The sequence below is a fragment of the Dermacentor albipictus genome, chromosome 6, assembly GCF_038994185.2.
Source record: "Dermacentor albipictus isolate Rhodes 1998 colony chromosome 6, USDA_Dalb.pri_finalv2, whole genome shotgun sequence".
NCBI lineage: Eukaryota > Metazoa > Arthropoda > Arachnida > Ixodida > Ixodidae > Dermacentor > Dermacentor albipictus.
The window spans coordinates 3289507-3307908 of record NC_091826.1 but is presented as its reverse complement, the minus strand read 5'-3'; the positions used below and the strand labels follow the sequence as shown (position 1 = coordinate 3307908).

Sequence of the window (18402 nt, the reverse complement as noted above, 5' to 3'; positions counted from 1 at the left end):
TAAAACTTCATAAAGAAATTATGTATACAGGCTTCCTAAGCTGTCTAAAAGCCTGCACTCTTTCTTGCAAAAGAAACTTCGAACCCACTGGCAACACTTGTGGGGCACTGAAAGGAATAATGAGCTTCACTTGATTAAGCCACAGTTAGGTTCATGGCCCTCTACAACAAAAGAATGACCAAGTGACGTCCTTCTCTGTCATCTCAGAATAGGACATACATATGGCACCCACAGTTTTTTGCTCACTGGTAATGAACTTCCAACTTGCGGCAGATGTGGTGAGAGGCTGACCATCCTCCACTTCCTCCTGGAGTGTTGGGAAGCACAAGCTGAGAGAAAGAGACACTTTCCTGTAGCATACCAACAGCATATCCCTCTTCATCCCATAACGTTTCTTGATCCAGAACCGTTTTTTGACACCAAAGCTGTCTTAGGTTTCTTGAACGTTGTTGACTGGCATGTTTTTAGCCCCATAAATTCATAGCACATCCTCTTTCCAGAGGATGTCGCTGTGGTAGTAGTTTTGTATAGCAGGGCTCTGTTAAGGCAGGAGTGCTTCTTGCAAATGTGTATGTCTGACATATTTTACTATATCATCATTATTTCGCATTGTGACTTTCATGTCCATAGTAGACCTCATTAACCATTGGCATAATTTTATTACATATAGGTTTTATGCACTTTACAGCAACTGTTTCTTGTTTAGGTCCCTTTACAGCCACGCAACATCTGCCTCTCATAATTCATAGCTCCACTGTGATCTCAGTAACACCAGCCTGGCACTTTTTGGCCATACTTGGCCCTTGTACCACAAAACACTACATTCATCAACATTCATCAACATTCATCATCATCATCATTCTACAGAATAAATGGCTTCTGTGGGTTTATGTGACTTCAACTCGTGCATGTACCTCTTCTGTGCTGCTTTTCAATTCGCGAGCATTTCTGTTCACGTCAGGAGCACAAGTCCAGCTGTTCAACAGTATTCATTAGCGCAGTTTCTGTTTCTATCCAAGGTGTCGCCTATAATATGCTGTTGAAAGGTGTCCCAAGGAGAGAACAAACAAGCAACGTAACAGTTTAATTTAGCCTTACTTTCGATGTTGCGGGGACTAGTTTCGTATAATTCCCCTGTCACACAGTAGCTCGATTGCGATTACGTACAATATGAATCTGCTCACTCAAGTTTGCATAGACTGTCACCTTTGCCCTCAAGCTCTGGCAGCTAAACAAACTCAATCCTGGTTGCTGAACATAGAGGAGTGATTATATTTAATCATCTTAAAAAAGTTCATCCAGACGGGACTCAACTGCAATCGAAAGCGCCATGTTCTCGACAGTGTGGCTAAGTCCCAGTGGCAGGGACAGATATGCTGTAGTAATTTCAGGAATCGCTTTTGCATTTGTGGCAAAAACTAACATGCATTTCCTTGATCGTAAACAGAGAATACAGACCAAATAAACATGAAGTGCTTTGAGGAAAAATATGAACAAAACATCCTGTGCTCAACAAGTATATAGGTACGCCGCAGTGGATGCAAGTGTTTCATCTACTGCTTTTTGAAGAGTGGTTTATTGCAGCATCACCGCCACTGGTGATGACGCCAGAGCCGCGCGGAGAGTGCCACTCATTTCACTGCCTCTTCTAGTACACTGTAAACTTGTGTTCGCCGTCTTAGCCACTTGCGAGTGCGGAACCAGGGTGAATTTATAAGTTGCTTGCGGAACCCCAAGGAGGGGCCCGCGGAACCTATGAACCCACCTTGAGAACTGGACTGGAAAACTTTATTATGGTCCTACAGGATGGCCCATTGCTGGTCAGCGAGTAGTGAACTTCTGAGGGACTTCTCCCACTTGTCCGAGGTAGAGTCGGGAAGAGCATTTCTACACTCCCAGAGCATGTGTGCGAGTGTTACTGTGTCTCCGCATGAGGGGCATGTGTCACTAGGGTACAGGTCAGAATAAAAAAACATGTAATTTGGTGGGGTTTGGGTACATGTGTGTCTGTATTAAGCGTAGTGTTAGCACCTGCAACCTGTTAAATTTGGGGTCTGGTGGCGGGGAGATGCGGTGCCCCAGGTAGAAGTGCTTTGTAATTTCACTGTGCATAATGAGCGGGTCCCAGTTGTCCTCTAGCTCTACGAGATGGGGTTGCCCCGGGATGGTGCAGTTGGTAAGCATGCTCGCTGGATCGTGAGTGATGTTGTTGAGGGTGAGCGCCCGGCACCCAAGTGAGATGGGCGGGGAACCAGATGAACAGTGTGGTGCTTGAGGGTGCTCGAATCAGCGCTCGAACATCAACCAGATGTTCGAAGGCTTTAACGGCCGGGCTGGAGTCGCTGTAGACCACTTCCCGTTTGCCGTCTAGCACGGCCAGGGCTATGGGTACTTGCCCCATCACTTGAGGACCCATGTTCTAAATTATTTAACTAACCGTTATAAAATTCCAGAAGTAAGCATTTAGTTATTTTTCGCCAGCCAGATGCTCTTCTGATTAACATTCCTGCCATCTCCCTTTCTTTCTTCTATTTCCTTCCAAAGCAGCATTGCAAATATATCCTACCAACAAATTTATTATTCTAACTCAAACTTAAGGGGAAGCTTCCACTCAGGGACTCCTATTTAAATCCATGGGAAATCTGCAATGTTTTCTTAGCAACCGTTGCAACGAATTTGATGAGTTATATTGAATTTGGAAGAAAATGTTAAAATGCAGTGATTTCAAAACGATTGTTTTTTATTTAGGTTGTCAACATTTTTTTTATAAAATTAATAAAAATTTCAAGATCTCAAGAAACAAAATTGAAGTATACAATTGTGTACCTTGGCAACTAAAAGTGATATTGCAATTCTGTAAACTGTACCTAATAATGCATCTAAAGCAGACAAGAACGATGCGTTGTATGCCACCCTGAAATATACCAGTAGTTTGAGAATATGTCGTTTGCAAAATATTTCAGACGTTGTAACAAATTCACATAAGTTGTAAATTCATACATGAAGCTTGTCTGCTTTAGATGCTCCAACGGACACAGTTTATAAAAATTCGACATTTGTTTTGATGCTGAGTTACGGATTCGTAAACCTTGTGTCTATTAATTCTTTTTTTCAATTTTACTGATTTTCAGCAATTCTTATGAAAAAATTCAATGTCCTAACTTAAATTTCTGCTTGTTGCAGTCTCTGTAATTTAACTTTCTCCTAAATGCAACGGATTTCATTCAAATTGGTTCATTGGTTTCTTTACAAGAGTATTTCTGTGGTTTGCATTTATTTGAGTAGCTGGCATCGTAAATAGGCCCGACCTAAAGCTTCCTCTTAAACAATGCATTATGCCAATTCTATGGAAAACCCATGAAACAGAACACTGACGTATACATAAGTAGGTGAAAAATAACGTGAAATAAACATGACTGAGGGAGGAACACAGGACAAGCACTGGAAAGTGGACACAGGACAGTGCTTATTCTGTGTTCCTCTCTTGTCCATGTTTATTTCGCACTGTTTTTCAGTGATAGATTCATGCCATCTAGCTCGCACTCATACCATTTTAAGTATACCAAAGCCCATGACTCTGGTGGCGCATAGAAAAAAAAAGCACCCAAGAAAAGGAAATATTCAATGAAAGCTTTGCGGGAGCTGCTATCTCAACCAGAAATCTCATCCAGAATGCCAAGGAGTTGTCTGGCTTGATGCCTAGCGAAATTGTTGATTCATTGCCAGTCGAGTAATTAGCTGGCCGTCTTGGAGATAAAGCTGATACATAAGCGCACTCGTTTCGAAGTACCAAGGTGAAGTGACAGTCTCAGGATGTTCTTTTTATTGTGTTTGCTTGAGTTGTGCAGCACGGCGGGAATTTTTCATTCTTAAAGGCAGAAAAAACAGGAAACTGAACAAAATGTGCCTAATTCCTGTTTATTGTGCAGAAAGAGGTGTCAGGACGAGTTTTGTGCAGCCTATAGCTCATTTGGACCATGTTGCTTTCCTCCATGGCATTTTAGCAAATATTCATGATTACTTCTTTTCAAATCTCTAACATTGTTATAGTGACAGACTTTCACAAATATTACTGATTCGCAAGACAGCAGCAAAAGTTACCTTGAAACTTCTATAGTTGTAGTATGTAGTTGTGGTTGGTCCACTGTAGAATAATTATGTGGCCTTCAAATACTAGTTAGAAACACTTTACTCCAGTTAGTGAACTGCTTTCATGCACATAGAATCAATGTACAAAATATGGCACCATCTCGATTCTACTTGCCTGTGCAATCTCTTTACTTTTGTTGTGCTGTCAGTTTCTCATGTTAACAACTAGCCCAGTCGCAAACCTTATTGCAGTTTCTTGTGATTTGTTGTTTTTCATGTATTCTACAGTTAAGCCTGTCGCATGGTTGGTGCCGCACGGGGCACGAGCACGCAGGAACAGACCGAAACGTGCGGCCACTTGCTTGGACGAAATATAGCGCACCGAACATATAGACGCATATAAGCGCACCGAACATATATAGACAGACATACACAGGTCACAGGGGGCGCCACACTCTGGTGGCAGCCTAACAAACGGGGCTGAACTGTGGCGACCTCTACATCTCCCCCCTTGAAGCATTGGAGGTTAGACGGGAGAGATTCAGGAAGCCAAACACGTCAAAAGTTTCACAAGTTCAAACGGCGCGGTGGAACGATAGGCCGGCCGTAACGTGTTCGAATCACACCGTCACTGCGGTCCCTGGCTGCAGGGGACTGTTGCACAGACTGTCCGAGGGGGACCGTTGAGTCCACGATGTTGGCAGGCCGAGGCTCCTGACAGGGAACTTGCTGTTTGTTGGGAACTGCTGGTTCCTCTCCGGAGGCAGTAGGCCCAAAAGGCACTAGGTGACGCCGGTTGCGCTGTAGGGTGCCACCTCGCTCCGTTTCGACCACGTAGCTTCTTGGTCTTTGCCCCGGACTGAGGACCGTAGCCTGCACTTGATCAGGTCGCACCCAGACACGCTGATCTGTTTGGAGTGGCGGCAAGTCTCGAGCTCCATGATGCCTGTTGTAGTTGTCGGCCTGCTTCTGCTTGTAAGTCGCATCCTTGGCCACGACTTCTTTCATTGGGGGCCAGTTGGGACCTAGTTGGGAGCCTTGCTTTGGGACTGGTTCTGAGTTGACGTCCCATCAACAGCTGGGCTGGACTAAAGCCGTTGACTGCTGGAGTATCCCTATAGCTGAGCAGAGCCAGACAAGGATCCTTTGACTTGCGAAACAGGTCCTTGATAGTACGCACCATCCTCTCCGCCTCTCCGTTCGATTGAGCGTAGTGTGGACTGCTGGTCCTGTGGTTAAAGCCGTATGACGCTGCAAACGCCGCGAACTCTTGCGACGAGAACGGTGGGCCGTTGTCTGACCTGACTTCTTGCGGGATTCCATGGCGGGCAAAGATGGATTTGAGAGTGTTGATGACTGCCTGAGCTGTCGTGCTTCTCAGGGTCACCACCTCAGGGAACCTTGAATAATAGTCCACCACCAGGATGAACGTCTGGCCGTTGAGGTGGAACAAGTCCATTCCAAGGAATTCCCAGGGATGCCCAGGTAGGGCTGTGGAGAGCAGGGGCTCGGCAAAGTTCACGCAGGTGAAAGCGCACTGTGCACAGTTGGCAACGAGAGAGGCGATGTCTGTCGAGATACAGGGCCACCAAACTGACTCCCGAGCTAGGGTTTTGGTCCTGTTGATGCCCTGATGACCTTCATGCAACAGCGTCAAGACCGCTGGCCGAAGGGACAATGGGATGCCTAACCGGGCGCCTTTCAACAGAACACCGTCGCAGACAGAGAGCTCGTCTGCCACCGAGGCGTACTTTGTGAGGTGCAGTGGTATCATGGTCTTTTTAGGCCAACCATTCTGGCAGTAGGAAGCGAGGGCTTTGTACTCGCCACCGGACTCTTGTGCCAGTCGCACGTCTTTAGGGCCGAGTGGCAAGACTTCCGACGTGCAGCCGACTACTTGTGCTGCAAAAAGTTCGATAGTGTCTAGAGGAGTGGGTGGCTTGTAGGTGATGCGCGACATGTCAGCTGTGGCTAGCAGCTTTCCTGGGACGTGCAGCATGCGGAACTGGTATCGCATGGTCTTCAGCCGTAGTCTCTGAATACGAGGCGGCAACATGTCCAGTTCCATCTTGCCCAGAAGCGAAACGAGTGGCAGGTGGTCAGTCTCGATGTCGAAGGGGATGCCACGGATGAACTCGTCGAACCTTTGGATAGCCCACGTCGTTGCCAAAGCTTCTTTTTCAGTCTGGCTGTAACGCTGCTCGGTATCGGTCATTGACCTCGAAGCGAATGCGACTGGGCGGCGTTCTCCTGAGGGTTGCGTCTGTAGCAAAACTGCGCCGAGTCCGAATGAGCTCGCGTCTGCAGACACCGTAGTGGAGTACAATGGGTGGTACTTGGCCATGCACCTGTCTGACGTCAAGAGTTCCTTGATTTTCTCGAATGCTGCCTTTTGCTCGTGCTGCCACACCCAACTCGCAGACTTGTTCAGTAAGGCTCTGATGGGAGCTGTGATGTTCGAGATGTGTGGCAAGAACCTGGCAAGATGGTTCACCATTCTGAGCAGCCTTCTAACGCCAGCGACGTCCATTGGGGCTTCCATGGCTTTGACTGCTTCGACCTTGCCCGGATCTGGCCTGATGCCCTGTGCTGAGACGACAACTCCGAGGAAGGAGACCTCGGGTACCCCAAAACGACACTTGTCCTGGTTCAATGTGATACCTGCTTTTGCAAGGCGAGTTAGCACCTGGCTCAGTCTGGCGTCATGTTCCTGGCGGGTGCATCCAAAAACCAAAATATCATCTATCATATTGGCAACTCCTTCTTGGCCCTCCAGGATTCTTGCCATCTGCTTTTGGAAGTACTCTGGTACGGAGGTGATGCCAAAGGGGAGCCGGCAGAAGCAGTATCGGCCATATGGGGTGATGAATGTCGTAAGCTCTTGGGAGTCTTCAGAGAGCTTCACCTGGTGGAAGCTTGCGGTCGTGTCCAGCTTCGAAAAAACTGTTGCATCGCCGAGGAGGCCAAGGACTTGCTCGACAATTGGCAGAATGTCTTTCACGAAGGACGACCTTGTTGAGTTGTGTTAAGTCGACGCAGAGGCGGTAGGAACCATCGCCTTTCCGGACGACGACGAGACCCGAGCACCATGGTGTTGGCTTGTCGACCCTACGGATCACGCCTGCGCTTTCCAATTTGTCCAGGTCGCGGCGGACGATATCGAGCAGCAGAATGGGGATTCTGCGAGGTACGCTTAGCGAGAAAGGTACGGCATCGGGTTTCAACCGGATGGTGTACTCGTCCTTGAGAGTGCCCAATCCATTGCAGAGCTCGGCGTGCAGCGTCACTTTTGAAGTCTTGAGTTGATCAAGAAACCGAACTACTTGGAGGGCTTGGAGCACTGGCAGTCCCAGAAGAGGCACAGTGAGAGACTGGATCACGTAGAGGCGCTGACGCGAAGTCGAACGGTGCCGGCGGATGGAAGTTGACGCCGTACAGTTTCGGCGGCTCGCCGGTCTTGAGGGACATCTTGGTGCCTTCCTATGAGGTGAGGGCTAAGGCAGGGGGGCGTTATCCGGCCACTTCTGACACCATGTCGCGTGGTTGGTGCCGCGCGGGGCACGAGCACGCAGGGACGGACCGAAACGTGCGGCCACTTGCTTGGACAAAAAGGGAATGCCCCTTCTTTATTGGGCCCGAACATATATAGACAGACATACACAGGTCACAGGGGGCGCCACACTCTGGTGGCAGCCTAGCAAACGTGGCTGAACTGTGGCGACCTCTACAAAGCCTGCATGGAACTTTTTTCCTTGGCACACGGCACATACTCTTGTCTTAATTTTTCTAAATGGTTTTCTTCTGATGTATTAATTTGTGAAATTGTAGGCTTGTATACAGCTTTGTTTGCATGACTCACTGCTGATGTATGATCTCCCGTAGTTCTTACCCTGGTTTTTTTTTGTCTGATGTCAAATTGGCCGGGGAAGGCCTCAGATGGCCAAGTGTCCGACAGGGGTAAATGAACTTTGTCATGAGCAGCTGCATTTGTAAAGCATGAGTGACAGGTTGGCAAATAGGATTTGACAGCCTACATTTGGGGCTACCTTGGAAAGCTTCCAGAAATCGCACAACACAAGATTCTAAATTTTTCTTGTATTGAGACAAATAGCATTTGAAAATTTGATTTGATGCCTGTGCACAGTTATAAAAAACCTAATGTTCATTAAAAAGCTATTACCACACAAATTATTTTAAAACAACAGTTTGATGTCTTGCCATTCTTAATCCAAATAGGTGGCTCACAGAACGGACTGTTGGAGCCTACTTGTTGGTGGTTGCATTCTCTCTTACAATGTGGATTATTTAGATCCTTTTTAATAGCAAACATGTCTTTCTGTTCACACATGCTAAGATGTAGTGCATCATCAAGCTCCATATTCTCATGTTATGTTTCAAGGCATTATTTTTCAACTCACTTATGCATGTGTTTGCTGTGGTTGTGTGTTTTGGAACACTGCACAGCATGGCATGTAGATTCTTTGGAGGATCAGTTTATATATAGTGTCTCATTGTGTGCAGTCAGAGTTTCTGCATGTTAAAACTGAGGACAGATACCATAATCGTAAACTACCATTCTATAGCCAGCCACTCTAGCAGGGGCAGCAGCACTGGTTATTTGAAATGATTAGATCCTCAAAGGCATTTGTGCACTTGACATGCTGCTTAGTACTTTCGGTTGTATCGTCTAAAGTTCTTCTTTGTTGTGTCACTTGTCATTTATTATATCTTTGTGCCTTAAATGTGGGCAAGATACACAGCTGGCTTTTCAGTGGCTACAAACATAAAGGCTGCTTGTTTTAAATAACAGGTGGAAGACCAGGAGCAGGCCTTGGGTCTTGAGCCGGGGCAACCAGTTCCTGTGATCCGGAAACGTGGTCGGCCACGGAAATATCCTATCACTGAAGGGTATGCTTATGCACTATCATTTGGTGGCTGAGTGGTGAAGAGCCGCCATGTTTATTGCGGGAGCCAGCCATGCTGTGGTGGACACAGCTCAGATTGCCACCATCCAGTCATGTGCTGGACCCACTGAGGCGCCCGACTGTGTGCCCAGCCTACTTTCTCATCATTGCAGTTGGAGTGGTGGTGCTACACATTCATGCAGTAAAGAGAGTATTAGGAAGATTAGTGTGTTTATTAATTGGTTTGGAAGGCAAGGAATTTGTTTTGTAATGAAAAGGTTACAGATAGTAGGAGCATGTGAAGGAATGGGATGTAAACGTAAATGCATATATGAGACGAAATTATGTGTAGGTATACAACTTCAGTGCAGGCTGATGCCAGTTGGGCTAGAGGGTCCATGTCAGAAAGAGTATGGCTTAGGGTTGCAAACAATTCGTCTGGCTTTGGTGAGCAGCTGCAAACGAGGTCTTGGTGGTGGTGGGATTACAAGTGGGTTGTGGTGGGATTGCAATGTGATGTTACAGAGAGCACAACGAATATGATGGTTGTGCTGTAAGTAGCTCCTGTGAGCTTGATGTGGGCTATGTGACAACACAGGCCTTTTTGTGGAACTTATAGAATAGAGCATCGCTGTTCATTGTGGTCGAGGATAAGGTCACAATAAAGGGACTGGGCTTGCTTGGTGCATGTAACTGTGACACTCTTGTCAGAGTGTTCATCAGAATTGGGAAGAAAAGCTCAGAGGCATGCTTGGATGCTTCTGAGACATGTTGTGGTAGCATCTGGCACCAAGGTGCCTGCAATAAGTTTGGAGGAATTGGTGCCAGTGAAACAACGGCCAACCACAGACTCATTGTCTGCAGCGGGCAAAACGCTGCTGGTGCCGAGTTGCAAGGGCCTGTGAGACAGCACATTAAGGGATTGTGAGGCCGTTTTCTTTGATATTGGTGATCAAAGACACTGTAAGTGCATTGTGAGGAAGATTGGACAGCAATGTTGGCACGACAACTAGAAAGGCACAGTGAGGATGTGCAGATCTGATCTCACCACGGTGTCCCCCTACGAACTTACTTGCAAAGACATTCATGTAACCAGTCATAAAGGCACTGCTAGCTGCTTTGGTATTATGACAGTTTGAACCAAAGGCAATTGGGACGAGAGTGCGCCATAACGGTGGTAAGCAAGAGCGTGGACGTATCGTGATCATTGCTGATATAAAACAGGATTAGTGAGCGTGGACTTGACATGACTGGCTGTGCAGTGCAAGGTTGTTTGTTGCCAATGTGCAGTCGTCGTGTTGTTTCCACGTTGTGGCTCCTTTGGTGTTCCCATCTGTGACGTAGTGCTCACGAAGTAGTGAGGAGGACCCTCCATACACTTTTTACAACATAAGCTGTTATGGGCTCATTCCAATAATTGTTTAGGTTGGCACTGGTACCTGCCGCGACCGTTGTTGTCTGTAGCAGCTACCGCCGGGAATTAGAAAAAAAAAATTACCCAGTTCCCGCCGGGATCGAACCTCGAACAGCTGTGTGGGAGTCACCTACTCTACCATTGAGCCACGCCAGCACCTGCTAGCATGCAGCGGAAAAATGCCCTATAAATGTGTCCTAGCATGCAAGGAGACACCAGGGTGCCTGCCAACCAGCGAAACCGGGAATGCTCAGGGATTTTGAATAGTCTGAAAAAATTCAGGGCAAACTCAGGGAATTTGTGCTTCAGTCAGGGAAAGTTAGCTGCCATTTTACTGAAAGGGAATGAAAGTCGCCCTAGTGGTGGCTCGAGTAAAAGGAAGCATAACAAATTGTCTTTGACGCTTTGTTGTCGGCTGGAGGAGCTGTCAGTGTACAGTCAACGGCCAATTTTCTGGATGCCCCGTTTTAGGGAAATGCTTGATAATGCGAATGGCTTTGCGGCACCACCATATGCCCCCATAGAGTCAATGTATAAGAACGTCTGTAATTTGAGACACAAGAACACTTCGCTGTCCAATTTTCTGGGCTCTTTGCTGTGACCGCAGGTCCAGAATAGTATTAATCAAAGCCAACACTGCCGTTTTGATTATCTTGCTGCCTCGAACCAGCGCTCTCGCACTCAGCTTCGCTGGCAGCCATAGCCACCACCGCAGCAACATGAGGCTTAGCTGCTTCAATGTTTGCTATTAAAGTTCTTGCCATTCGGTGCTATGTTTTTCATTGAAAGAATTCACCACTGTCAGTAATGGCACTGGCTCCGCCTTTGCAATCCTCACGTTTGGCTTCGATGCTTAGAAAGCATGGCGCGTTGCATGATGCAGTTCCCGAATGACAGCTTCGCCTCAGCAGCGGTATGTTACGCGGTGAAGCATACGTGAAGTATTGCGGTGAAGCTTAACAAGCGTGGGAAGGGGCAATTGTCACGGGACACAGTACGTATTCCATAAATACATATGTGTGCACCCACCCTTTTCTGTCACAGTAGGAGCACCGATATGAATAACAGGTGTACAGAGCTTTTTCAGACGTGCCTGTGACGACTTGAGCCCTTAAGTGCAGTAAAAGACATGCATCCATTTTTTAGGACGTTTTCGTGGCCCTTGGGGAGTCCGAAAAATTTGATGTTGACTGTACAACTGACCAAGAGGGTGCTTCAAATCATCCGTGGGGCGAACATGCGGCGGAATGAGAACAAGAACAGAAATGACCGTCATATTCAGGAATGATAGGGAAAGGAACTGTACCTCCTCTACTTTGAAGGAGCTTGAGCTCAAGAAGCAAAATGTTGGCTGATGGAAAGATGAAGGTGACCATCATCCAAACTAAAATAAACTCTTGAAAACAGTGAAACACAAAATAGAGGCACTGTGCATGGGCTGAGAGTATGTGAGGACAGTTGAGGTTGACTTTCCAGCTGCTGAGAAAAATCTCACTTGTGACAAAGTTCAGGAATAATACCAATGATCTTGCTATCATTTGATAGAAATAGCTAATTTTCGAAAGTATGCATCTTTTTTTTTCGTATTTGAATATGTTCAACTCGATTTGCAATGGCCTTAACCATTTTTCTTTTTTGAAGATATTGGCTGTGAATTTTACTAACCTCTCCCTTCCATTCTTTATTTTGAATAAAATAAACACTACTCCCTACTATTCAAACTAGATTAGGTTTTTTTCTTATTTTCTCAAAATGCTTACTTGAGAGTGCCAGCGTTGGGCGAAGTGGTGTCAGCCTGTCTTGACCCAAAATAAAGTTCTGTGTCGCTCAGGGAAAACCTGGAAAACTCGGGGAATTCGAAAATGTCAATTTGGTAGACACCTTGAGACATGCACTGTGATATGTGTGCCACATAGTGTCAATACGCATATATTTTGCATTGCATTTGCATAATAAAACAAAGCTTTCTTTGCCTCTTCTCCTGAACTTTCTGGGTGCTTCTGTGGCCTTGCTCGCATGCACTGCTGGGTTCCTTGCAACAGATGGCGCTCACCTCTGTGCATCAAAGTGAATGAGAATGCCACTGTGAACAAGAATTTACTCAGTTTACTAGAAGCTGAAATCAAGATGTCATGTTCTGTCTTTGTCGACTTGCCTGAGAAGTGCACTGATCAATCAATCAATCAATCAATCAATCAATCAATCAATCAATCAATCAATCAATCAATCAATCAATCAATCAATCAATCAATCAATCTGTTTATATTCATCTCTCATGTACACGATATAATGAAGATAAGTGGCAAGAGAAAAAGCTGGTTTGTTGCAGCTTGACTGATCTCTTGCCACCCATACAGCAGCAAATGTAATGCAGCTGCTGACTTAATCAGATGCAGTTTGCTTGGCACCCTCATAAACATTCAGAGAAGCTGACATATAGTGAAAGTTTCTTCTGTACCAAGTAGAATGTCACAAACTGGTGGAGCACATGGGAGCTGGCCTCAGACTTATGCCAGTGTATCAAGTGGCATTGAGCACTCTTGTTTCCTCATTTAAGCTTTGACAAGTCTGAGCATCATGCGTAAAGCTGTGTACCTGATTCCATTGCCAACCTCCTCTGCAGGCTTGACAGCATGGATGATTCCCGCCGCCCTCTGAAGCAGGAAAAGATAACAGATTCGTTCAAGCAGAGAAAGCGCATTGACCGCTTCGAGGGCATGCCCGAGGAAGAAGTTGCCAAGCGGACCTTGCCCGACCATTTGGTGCCCAACCTGGACATTGTCATCGTATGTCTTTCCCTTTACTGTGTAGCTGGCACAGGTTTCTGCTCAAAGTCTTAAGACTGCTCAAAGAAAGCATGTCCAGTTCATTTTAATAATTTAATGTCTTAGTATGAAGCGAATGTGACACTGTGAAAGAAGTGCCTGTTGCTGCTTTGGTCAGTTAAAATGCTTATGTCAAGCTTCATCACAGAGGGATACTACACTGAAGTAAGTAGTATAGTCAGGATGCATTAATGAAGAAAGCAGTCGCAGTGAAGTTTTGCTTGTGCTTATGATAAAGTAGTGCTGAGACTGAAAATCGAAGGGATGCTGAAGGGAATTATCAGCTTGAGTGCAAGAGAAAATTGAATGCCCGCAAAAAGTCTTGCTTTGAAGTGTGGTAAAGTAAAGTGTGGTACCAGCTTACCTGATTTAACATGTGCCAATTACAACCAGTCAATTGTATAGTCACTACTGATGATAAAGGATATATTTAGGCTGTATTTAATTGCCAAATAAAATGGACCTTGGCCACATTTATTGGATACGGAAGAGAGAAAAGTTTATTGATGGAATAGGTTCGCTTTAGAAGCTTGTTTCCTACCCGCTACTCCACAACTGGAGTAAAGGGTTAAGGAGAGGAAAAAAATTAGGTGGCAATGCAAACCTTGATCGGGAATAAGTGCACTTGACCATGGATGGAAGGGGGAGTTTGGGCAGGGGAGGGCACGTTCCCGGTGTGCCAACCCTGGTTACGCCGCTGATGAGCTGGCCCTTGTGCTCTGCATGTAGTAGTCGGGAAGGTGAAGTATAGTACTTGCAGGTTTGCACATTAGATGGGCAAAAGAAAGCAGTCACGGGACAGGCGCCCACTCTCTTTTTGTCCTGTCTTAGATGTGTGTTAGTTAAACTGGCAAGTAGGAATGAACTAGCCCAGCAACAGATTCTATTTAGCTATATCTCTTCAGTGAAGTTACCGTCACATGCTATTGCTGATGACCATGAGCAAACGGTTTAGAATATTGTGACTATCAAGTTTGCTGCACAGTTAAACCCACTTATAACAACATTCAAAGGGCAAAAATATTCCATTGTTATAACCGATAATTGTTGTAACTGAGCAGCATGAACAAAACGGGGGACTGACATCAATAGAATTTACTTTGACAAAAGGAAGTACAGTTGAACCCACTTATAACCACTTATAACAGTACCTGTTTTAACACTATATCAGATATAACAATGAACAACCAATACATGGCCAACTTTTGTAGTGTCCTATGGTAAAACAAACTGCTTGCTACAAAAATCCCACATCGCTTCATCAATTACAACAATTGAATCTGGCTACTGGGTATGTGCCCAAAAATGAGATAAAAATAAAAGAAAGACAAAAAAATGCAACCCCCTTTGTCATACTGGCTTTCGTGCCGTGCGCAGCCCCTGCACGGCATGCCTCTGTAGCATTGCCTTAAAGAAATAAGAAAGAGTGAGCTGCTTCGTCACTCTCTTCTTGTTCCGTGCATCCTGCACGGCATGCCTTCGTCACATTGCATCGCAGGCCTTGCGCAACCCTCTTCCTTCCATCCTCGTTTCGACGTCAAAAGGGTGGAAAGGAGAACGAAGAGGGGCGACAGTGTGGCCATGTGGGGTGCACAACCCAAAGGTAGGTGTAGCAATAGCAGCTCGTTTCTTTATTTTTTTTCCTGGATATCGCATTTCTTTTCGGCGCAGACACCCAATATCCAGATTTTATTGTTACAACCAATAATGTGCCATGGGCACATTGTAGGAAGTAATTTGATTTACCATAGAACACACAAAAAAAATTTCAGGGTGGGGCACGTTCACGTATACATGCATGGGATGCCCTGTCATATGTAAGAGGCAGGCAACGCAGAAAGGAAGAAGAGGACGACATGCATGTATCGTGCTGAATGGCACGAGCACTCGAGGCGTGTGACGCAAGCTGTGATCGAGGGAGAAGCGGTGCCTAGCTGGGATTATTGATGTGGCTCTAGGCCAAGAAGGTTGTAGCGTCAGCATTGTACTGGCGATGGCAGCCATGGAGGTTCGGTCAAGTCCTTGACGCTGGCGGTCCAGGGGGTGGCCATCGACCTAGGCGACGTTTGAGCGAGGCTCTTTGAACCTGCTGCAGCCTCTCACGGCAGTGCCGGGCACTCGAGGAAGGATCCCCCTTCAGAGGCAGACCAGCACATACAATAGTCCCCAGGGCATCTCGTCGGCACTCTAAAGAAGCAGCGGAGGAACCCGGAGTTAGGCCTAACCGGCGAGGTTAGGGTACCATGTCACCGACATCAGAAACGGACGAATTAACTGGCCGCGTTTAACAGCAGCGTTTAATTAACAGCAGCGTTTACGAAGTCGGTGAGAACACCTACTTTGATGAAGAACTGACACGCTTCGGACTTGGAAGATACGTGCGACGACAAAAGCCAGTAAAAACGGTCCTTTCTAGTAGCATTGCAGCCATAGGCTAGGGTAGCCTGACTTTCGCGTAGTAAACGCCAAGGAATAATGTAGCTGGTAATAAGGACATGTTTAGTGATCATTAAGTAGGTTGCATAAGTGTTAGTATTTATTCATTGTGTTTTAGTTTGAGTGAGTTTTATTTTGAGTTTGGGGTAGAGTGCAATTAAAATCTGTTTGCGGTGCTGCTCTGCGCCTCCCAATCCCATCTCTCGTAACATCCACACGCCCCTGAGATTGGTGACTCACGACACTCCTGCGGCAGAAAGGATGTTCCACGTCTGCCATCAAGCCCGTGAGTGGTGGCACTGGCTAACACTCTCAGGTTTAGTTGTACCAGATAAACATAAATGCCTCAGAAAGTGGATGGGAAAACGGCGCCGTGGTAGCTCAGTTGGTAAGAGCATTGCACGCATAATGTGAAGACGTGGGCTCTTGCCCCACCTGTGATGAGTTGTTTTATTTTTATAGCAATTATATGGACACTCCAGGTGCATTTCTGTCGTGGTCATCGCTGTGAGGTTCCGTGTATAGTCCACTAGCTATAATATAGTCACCGCATGCCGTACGCTGTATGTGTGAGTGAAAGCATGCGATGGTGAACCAGTGATCATGGCTCAGTTGCGCGCATGCAACAGCGAAAGGCAGGGACAAAGCACGCCACCTTCCATTGCGCGCCACCTTCCGTTGCCCGACACCTTCCATTGCACGCAAGGTTTCCGGGCCGCATTCTACTCCTGGCGGCACGGGCGGCCGCATGCGCCCAGCCTGGCTGCTGTATCTTGAAAGCCATCCGCAACGATACAGAGTCCGTGCTGCGCTGTGTTCTTGCGGCGTTGTTTGCGTTGATGTGAGGGGCCGCACGAAAGTCAATTCGCTCACTGCTGCTGCTGCCGCATTACCTCGCTGCAATGTTTTGACAGTGAGTTTCTGCGGTCATTGAGCAAAATATGTTCGTGTTGGCTTGTGCATGCGCGACATCATGCTTGCTAATTTAGCTATACTCACAGACAACTTTTTGTGGCTACGAAGGGAAAGCTAAGGAGTCAAATTGTGCACAAGTGAGAGCGCTTCTGAAAACAGTCCCGTGTTTTAATCCATGTTAGTTTAGGCAGTAGAAGAGGAAACAGAAATGCCTTATTAGTAACAGTTAAAAAATTCAGTGCCCTTCCACTCTGTGAAGAAGGATGACCAGCGAAGCTGTGAGTGTGGACCCGTTAATGATGAACTGCCTCTCTGCTGCGGGTCCGCCTGGCAATGCACTGTCTTCGGCATAGGGGCTCGTGCGGGGAGTGCTTAATGCCTGTTTCACCTCTGCCGCGCATCGGCTCGGTATTGCACTATCTTTGGGACCGTCCCACATACGGGGACTGCTTAACGCTTGCTTCACCTCTACTGCGGATTGGCCCAGCATTGCACTGTCTTCACGTATGGTGAATGCTTAACGCGTGCCTGTGGTGAAAATTTGCAACTGGGAATGCATTTGGTTCGAGTTCAACTGGCTTATGGTACAATTCCCAGTTGGTCCCCATGGCAACTGGTCCCAGTTGGTCCCCACCGGAACAGGTTACAGTGCCTATTGCAACTGGTGTTGATAGTGCAGTAAGGATAGTGAGTTATGGCCAGCAGAAACTGCAGGTAAACATTTACATACAAATGGGATTCAAGCCGGCCATAGCTTGTATGCATCTTTGCAGTTGCAATCGCATGTCACAAAGAAACAGCCAGTTCATTGAACTTTATGTAGCCGAAGCAGCTTGGTGTTGAAATTGACATTTATTGGAACAATTGCAGCTTGTGTTTAATGACGAAACATTTTGAATGCCCCCTTGACGTGGCACGCATTTACACGTTTCGTAGCTCTTGCACATCACCACCTGAAAGAAATATTTATATGCATTCAATAAGAAAGCAATCACTACTTCATACAAGCAATTCTACCACACATCTTACTTCTACGTCATACACGTACTGGTGTATCGGTAGTTCTGATGCACATAATACAGCGTGACCTGATCAACGAGAAGAAAGGGGGTTAACCGAGGGGCCCATAAGCGTGACCTGATGTAACGCCAAAACTGTCCTTGAGCAGAAGCTATTGGCCACATAAAAAGTATGCAGTGACAAATAACTCCTGTTTAGCAGTAACTGTGGCTTTTAGTTTAAGTAGATCATGACACAACTGACCACTGAGATAGCAGTGTTATATATCAAAAACCTCTCAAGAAACATTTTTCTGATCAAGTATTCAGAAGTGTGAGATCCTATTTCACGTGCCCTTGTATGTGATCAATGTTTTGTGCAAATTTGAATGCCTACGCAAGAAAAAACAAATTTCATTATGAGCAAGCCTTGATTGAATGAGCCTGTAACAGTGGGGGGAGCTGCATGTACACGCAAGTGTTCATTAATTGTCATATTTGCAACTGAAGCGAAAATCTTGCACTGCAATTTTTTAAATTCAAATCATGTTTTATTTGAAGCTCACGCTTCTGAATTCTGCATCACTAACACTATCAGCAGAGTTTGTGCTCTGACCTTTTCTTATAAAAGAATTCAGATGTATAATAATGTACGAACTATCACATGTTTTGTAGCTCTTGTACATCACCATCTTACCTTTATGCCTCTAATAGCTCTATTATGCCAGAGCTTTATTTTTTTTATTTTCTTGCCCTAATATAGCCTACATATGGAGCAAGTTTGGGAATACGCACTCTGTGTGCTTCTGTTACACATTAGA

The 18402-nt window shown here is 46.1% G+C and overlaps 1 protein-coding gene across 13 annotated transcripts in view; it reads left to right on the top strand.

Moving 5' to 3' along the window:
• Positions 1 to 18402, top strand: part of LOC135917043 (G/T mismatch-specific thymine DNA glycosylase-like) — a 436020-nt gene that overhangs the window by 127376 nt on the left and 290242 nt on the right. For all 13 annotated transcript variants that reach the window (XR_010569158.2, XR_010569159.2, XR_010569157.2 and 10 more), the window contains 2 exons: positions 8900 to 8997; positions 13031 to 13193. Coding sequence is in view for 9 of the 13 variants with exons in the window: in XM_065450530.2 (XP_065306602.1) it covers positions 8900 to 8997; positions 13031 to 13193 (261 nt within the window). In the remaining 4 variants the exon portion in view is untranslated. The remainder of the gene's footprint in view (positions 1 to 8899; positions 8998 to 13030; positions 13194 to 18402) is intronic.